The 7,644-nt window shown below is 37.2% G+C and overlaps 1 protein-coding gene across 1 annotated transcript in view; it reads left to right on the forward strand.

The window, feature by feature from the left end:
* LOC134540113 (guanine nucleotide exchange factor subunit Rich) overlaps window positions 1-5,612 on the forward strand; it is a 98,771-nt gene extending 93,159 nt beyond the window's left edge. Inside the window, exon 23 of the mRNA XM_063382614.1 lies at window positions 3,731-5,612. Within this exon, the coding sequence (XP_063238684.1) occupies window positions 3,731-4,031 (301 nt within the window). The 3' untranslated portion in view covers window positions 4,032-5,612. The remainder of the gene's footprint in view (window positions 1-3,730) is intronic.
* Window positions 5,613-7,644: the final 2,032 nt, after the last annotated feature.

The following is a 7,644-nucleotide window of genomic DNA, read 5'->3' on the forward strand; positions in this document are numbered from 1 at the left end:
TCATCTAGCAAGACATTGGGCTGAAGCTATACTGACATATTTTAAAAATGATTAGAAGAATAATTCAAAGATTAGTCTCATGAAGAGTGATCAATTAAGATATCCCATTACTGCTTGTTTTACTGGTGGGAAGTTGTGCAACCCAACACTGACAGGTACAAATTATTCCGGAATTTTTTTTAAAACAGTACTGGAACTAAGAGCTCAGTTACATATGGAGCGTAATGATCCTCACAAAAATAAATCGCTAGAATCACATTTAATCTCCATGTTCGAGTTTACGAGAAATCTAGATCTCCAAATGGGTGATGATGAATTTGAGAAGATATTATCCCATTCACCCATATGCTATCACTGCTATCAGGTACATTTATCGGGAAGAAGTTTCAGAAACGTTAATGAGTATCGCAAGCAATTCCTGTCATGTGATCGCTTGGAGCAACTGAACAAGAGTTCACTATCGCTAGAAATCATTGAGCAATCAAACCAACCACTCTACAAACCATGGCAAAACCAGAACCAAGAACAATGTGAATGCTTATAGATGGAAATGACAAGGTTAAGGAAAATACAGAAGGGAACCGATCCTACAGACAGCGACAAGAACCAAATGACAACCACACGCCAAGAAAATCCAAGAGGTGGTAGAAAAAACAACGTCGAGAGCAGGATAGAGACTATGACGAGCGGTTTAGAAGGAATAATTACCAAAGAACGTTGCGAGATCAGGAACCACCGATGACGCCAAAACAGCCACCAGATCTTCATATCATTAGGAATATTGCTAGCCACCTCAACCGAACCGTGATAGTTAAAAGCGAGGTATTCTGCCGCAACACCAGTCACTGTCAAACACCAGCATCACCAGTGATGAACAGCGAATGTCATCGGCACTGACGTGTTCATCAAGGAGAAGTCGAGGAACTGTCAGCCGGACCGGGAGCGCGACCTCACCACAATCCAGCCAGGACATCCACGGAGACACCAGTTTGAATTTGTGTTTTGTATGAAGGTTACATTTTAATGGAAACCTTTGTGAGCATTTTTAATACAGTTTATAGAAATAATTGAAGGTATCCCAATTAAATTAGCTATAACTTTGTAGTAGGACAGCACTGTGTTTTATAATTATAACTAAGTAGTTTGACACTACCTGAATAAAAAAATTGAATTTTATTGTAATGGCACTTACATTAAAATAATGTTGTTTGAATGGCACTGTATGAACACAATTTTTATGTAATACATGATTATATACGTAAACAAATTTTAGCCCAAACTACTGAAAACGGTTATTTGAAAAATTCATTAGAAATTTAGTATTTATTGATAATGAATTAGTGAGTTCAATCAAATGTATTTAAAGTAAGTTCATAGTTATATAGTTATCAATCAATTAAAAAATACTCTCAGGAAATCTAAACTATAACCCATGCGTGACTAACTGATATAAAGGCTAATTAATTTTTCAGCTTCTTTATCGGTAAACCGCAACCAAGAACCAACAACATGTGATCAAAACACCTATTCAATGAAACTACACAATATTTTGACTAAACCAGGTTATTTCCTAATTTATTTTACAGGGTGTCCAGCAAACCAGGATAGAAAAATTCCCTGACTTTTCCAGGTTTTCCAAACAAAAATGAAAATTTTTTCAGAAAAATTCAGATTTTCAGATTAATATCTTTCAGAGATTTCTTAAATGAAAGTAACAAATAATTTGCAGTTGTGTGACCCAGAAATGCAGAGTTGTAATATTGTGTACCAACAGCTACCTTTTCCTTGTCCCAGAATCTGATGTAAATATGCATTTGTTGCATTTGAGCAACTTTGTTTAAACTTTCATCAAAAGCAACAACAATATGATGACAGTCAACAACATTATTTAACATTTCCTTTTGAAAGTAAGCAGCAAGGCCTGACACAATTGTGTATGCTAATTTGGTTTTCTGTAATTGCATTCCTGCAGCTATTTCACTATCTGGAAACATTATTTTGAATAAAGATACACTATTGGCAGCAGACATAAGAGAAAAATGCTGCATAATGGCATTCAAACACCCTCAAAATTTTTGATTTTGTAACACTGTCTTTCCTGAAATATTGTTCAACACCTCGAGAACTCACAGACTGGGATCTGCTAGGCAAATCACTATTATGAGCTTTGAGATGATTTGACGTTACCTGACGAATGAAATTGTTCATTAGAAGCTTGTCCATCAAATTTGCTTGTGGTAACTTAAGACACAGCAGTAACCGATTTGAAAAAAATACCAACTGACTTGGAAGAATTCACTGCATTATTTGCACATTGGTGTTTTTGGCCTTTCATGTGGCTTGAAAGAGCTTGTTTGTCCATATTACTGAGGGAAACAACAGTCTTGCATAATTTACAAAAAAAATTAAATTTATTGCCCGGCACTTCCACGCACCAACTAAATGCTGGGTCAAGTAACCATGTAGGATTCAACAATGTTTTCTTGAATTTAGACATTATTCACCGAAATTATAGAGGCCTAGTCACAGCTCCAGTAAAATCTAGCAGAAAGACCGTGAAAGATTCGCAATAAACAAAGCGTAAGTTTGTATGCACATCGCTACAGTGTAAAGAAATATGCTACATTTTATAACTTCCTAAGGTCACAGCTCTAAAATTCGTAAGTATTTTGGCTATGATTAGAGTACAAAAATTTCCAAAATAATATTTGTATCTTTCAAAGAAAATTATGTTTGGCAATCTGAGAGAACTGACGAAACGTTTAAACAAACGGAGGAAACTGCAGTAATGGCGCCGGTGGTCGGTTCGGCCAGCTTCGGTAACCTTCGGGTACACTCGAGAACCGCCAAAACTATGGTATGTTGTAACCCAAAATATGGTACAGTAGCAATATATTAGGCAGACTAACTATGAACAGTAGCTTACAAGTTTACAAACTATGGTATTATCTGCCCCCTTCCTAATGTTGGGTGCGGTATTATCATCAAAATACGGTATGCATGTATAACATACGGTAGGTATTTATAGACTTCATGAAAGCAGCACGCTTGTGTCGCAAGTCCAGATACGTAAAGGAAAACATTAGTTTAAATATGATTTGATTTGTCAAATAGTAAAACTAAAGAGTGTATTCTGTAAAACTTTGAGAAAAACCTTCATGATAAGCAAGTGGTTAGTGGTTTTGGTCATTTCCTGAACTTTCACAATTTTCCCTGACTTTTCCCTGACCACCAAAATTCCCTGACTTTTTCAAGTTTCCCAGGTTTTCCAGGTCGCTGGACACCCTGTTTTAAGAAAATTCTAATTAATCAGAAATAGCTAAGATATTCGAAGGGAAACCTAATTGAAGCTGTCATGGAATACCTATACTTTTATATGCCTAATATTAAAAAAAATAAAAAAATATTTTTTTATTTTTTATGGCTTCTGCGTACGGTAAAGAATGTAGCAAATTAGGTATCAAAATTATTGGAGTTTGAATACATTGATTCATTTTGAATTTTGGTATTTGCCGACTACACAATTGAAAACAACAGAAATTTAGAACATATTTTCCCATGTGAGCAAACATTTAGACTGGACCCTGTGACAGTGTGACAGTGTGACAGTATAACAGTGAGATAGTGAGACAGAGAGACAGAATGACAGTGTGACGGTGAGACAGTGAGTCAGTGTGACAGTGAGACAGAGAGAGCCGAGCATGGCGGTGACACTGCTGGTTGCTTGCAGTCTCGGCTACAAGCCCTTCATGATGGGCGTGCAGACGCAGGTGGGGCTGCTGACCAAGCTCCACGCTCTCAAGAGGCAGCAGCAGACCGCCGAGCCCCCGGCCCCCACCACCCCACCCCCCTCCCGCTCCCGCCTCTCCAGCGGCACTTCCCCCGACGAGCCTTCCAGCGGAGCCCTGCACTCCGGCAAGGGGGAGCTGCCCTCGCAACTGCTTCCAGGCGCGGTGGAGCAGCCCAGCCCCGCTCAGCAGGCCCCCTCCGACCCCACAGCAGACTCCTCCGGCAACTGTGTGCTCTCGTAGCGGGGCCGGGGCACCACAGCTGCCTCCAGGCGCTGTGGAGCAGCCTAGCCCCGCTCAGCAGCAGTGTGCCCTGTACCTACAACCACTTCCTAACACAGTTCAGTTGCCTAGCCCCCGACTGTGTGCCCTTTCAGCGTGGCCTGTGCATCTGCAACCATTTAAGACGTGTGAATTACTATTCCAAGCATAAAACATGAGGCACCCATACTGAACTATTATTTAAAAATATGAAATGCTTCATTGCTGCCATATGCAGCATTAGGCAGTGACGGCATTGTTTCTACAGTTCCTCCCCTCCCCTCCTGGTGTGTCACAATGTCAGAGGGTGGGTATTTAAAGTAAAAAAAAATCGCTTTTGCAAAAGGGGGGCAGATGGGCGAACTTCCAGTTGTCACTACCCATAAAACATTCTGTCAGATATCTTACATTTTTAATGGCTTCAGCTTCAGTGGTTCCCTCCAGGTAAAAAAACACAGCTAGCGGAAACAGCGCATGGTATTTATGACTCAAACGGCGTGAAATTCTGATTTTTTAAAGTATTCTGCTCTAAGAAAAAATCTTCGAATTGACTTCGACATTCCATAGCTTCGCACACTGCTAGTCTGAGTGCTTATGGCATCTTTGACATCAGTATTTCATTTACACGTTTACACGCAAAGTTTCTCAGTTTCTTCTGCCTAAAGGTGTGGTTGCACAACTCAGTAAGCTAGCCACATTCAAATGCCCAATTATGGTTGACAATGAGATTTACTGGATGTGGTTGTGGATTTAAATAGTGTAGAATTTTGGGATCTTATCATTTGAAAGCAATTGTACCTAACTTGAACCCAAAAAAAGGTCTGTGTTACTAACATGTGATAGGTTCTTGTAAGTTTGTAATTATTTTTTAGGCTGGTGTAGAGTGTTTGGCTTCCCAGAATGTTTAAGTTTCGAAGGCCAGACTAGATTGAGTGTGTAAAAAACATTCAGGTTATACTTAAAATTCTTTGAGCTGTGATCACATACCGCCTGGTCTTAGCAATGTGTCGGCTTTGAACTCAGGGGTTGGAGCGCCATTTGCGCTTGCGTCTCAAGAGCAATAATTGTTGTGATGTTTATAATGTGATTTTATCCAGTGGTGTGTTTGACACCGTCTCCCTCTCATTTATTAAATCCCTCCGTAACACGTGTGAAATTGTATTATGAAGTGTTTCATTTATCAGAGATTATCATGCAGCTATTTCACTGTAATGAGTTTTGTAGTGTGTGAATTGTTATGCACTCTTTGTACCTGTGACTTACTTCAGTCAATATTTTTAAAGAAATGACATATTCTCAAGTATGTCTACAATTAGTCAATTTATGGTTTTAAAAGCAGTATTTGAGTTTATCACCTGCAGTAAGTCTGTATATGGATGTGTAGAGATGGTTACTCTGTGTGATTGATTGTGACTATTTTGTATTTTCTTAGTTATTTCTAATTTATAATGATAAATTGTAAACAATGTTGAGTCCCTAAAGTTTTATGTAAATTTGTATAGTATTTGGTACTTGTATAAAGAAAATGTATACTAGAGCATAATATACACAACTAATTTTTCATTCAGATTTTTTTTGTTTAGATATGAAGTGTTTTTCTATTTCAGCATATAATTAATCACAAACCTTTTGTATGAAATAGTAAACTAAATAATGTGTTTTTAAATTTATTAAAAAAAAATAATTTGTTTCTGAATTTGTCAATATTCAGCTTTCAGCTGATTTGCAAGGTTCCCCATATCTGTCGAGATTCAGGTTTAAGCCGAGTCCACGAGGTTTCCGATAGTGGTGCACCGATATGACTTTACCGATTACCGATTCGATTACCGGTTATCAGAGCAATAATCGGCAGATACTGATTCAGTTACCGATTATAATGAAGAAATTTTTTTAAGTGTAATAATGCACACAAAAATTTTTATTCCCATGTGAATTTAATAACAAGATTAGGTAAAATTGAGAATACAGTTATAATAACAGTATAAAATATATATAAAATACACTATTAAGTCATTGCAAAGTGTAAATTAAATTCTATTTATATTTTTTTATTGTAAACAACTTGAACTACAGTCTAATAATTGTAATTTACAGTGGATAAGTTTTTGTTGCGGAAAACTTAGCATTATTATCGAATATCACATAAGGTTGCATCGAGAAATTACCGTTTAACAATGTTAACCTGTTGCTATATTTTGTTCACTTGAGTTTGTAGAAAAATGTTTCCACACTTCACTTTTTTTCTCCCTAGTCGCCATCTCACTATAATTATATAAAAATGACTCAAAACCAATTCTAGCACATGTGATTTTATTAATGTTGACTGAATTTATAAAATTATAAATACTTTTTCACTTTTCACGTCACATACAAATAACACAACGGATAATGTTACCAAAGACGCCAATAACGAGTTTGTAAAAAGCAGTGATAAACTCTGAAAGGTATCGGTACCACGATTTTGAACCGCTACTATCGACTCGAAAAGATCGATTCTCATAGAATCCACTGCAACTGCTTGTGGTATTTTGATTGCGTGCCATCTATTTTACGTCTCTGGCTATAGGCAATGTACAAGGCCACTAGACAGAACAAAAGACGAAACGTAAATAAACGTGTAGGAAAAATGTATTTTTTTATTGTTCGAGGCAATGAAATTTATTAAACTTAACGAAATATCTGTAATCTTGATATGACGGAGTTAGATCAATTTTGTAATATATACAAATATTACCGTATTTCGTCCTAAAATGTGTAACAAAATATTACACGGTAAAAACCTACTTAATTACGACGGGACGTAGATAATCAGCAAAGTAATCGTTAAGATAATCTCCGATTACGATTAATCGGTAAGTACCCATAATCGCCGATTACGATTCATCGGTATCCGCATCGGTGCACCACTAGTTTCCGATATATGCTGATATTCAGATTTCAGCTGAAAAGGTAAGGATATTTGTTGATTGATATTCAGCTTCAGCCATGTCACAAGGGATCAACACTGATGTCAAGGCACTAAAAAAAATATGCAAAACTCAGTTATTTTATAACTCGGTTAAACAAATTTTTTAAGCAAAATTTTCTCTGAACATTTACTTAAGTTCAACAACTTTATAAATGAGGCAGGAGTCAAGGAGTCATAATCATATTGTGAACAAAATGCCGGCAGCGATCCAAGCCAAGCCGGCAACGTGTGTCCCGGCAGAAAGATTCTGACCTGGATGTAGCCGTGCCTGCGTGTTTATTCCCCGTGTTGTCGACCAATCACAGTGCTGCAGCCAGCCTTCCCTCACATATTGGGCCCCTCTCTTCACACTTATAACGCAAAATTGTTTCATTTGTTTTAAGTCTTAAATTAGTATTGTTATAGTATTTATTAGAAACATCTTAACTATTTGTGCAGTATGTCCCCGCATGTGTGTCACACATTTTGTACCAATTTTGGTTTTTAAAAACATGTGCAAGTATTCCACTTTTGAGTGGGAAAGAAATTAACAATATACTGCATGGCTCAATATTTTCGTAAATAACTATCACGTGTGTAAAAGTGTAATTGGTATTTTAATATATAGTAAATTCAGTAAGCAGAAAA

The sequence above is a fragment of the Bacillus rossius genome, chromosome 16, assembly GCF_032445375.1.
Source record: "Bacillus rossius redtenbacheri isolate Brsri chromosome 16, Brsri_v3, whole genome shotgun sequence".
Taxonomy (NCBI): domain Eukaryota; kingdom Metazoa; phylum Arthropoda; class Insecta; order Phasmatodea; family Bacillidae; genus Bacillus; species Bacillus rossius.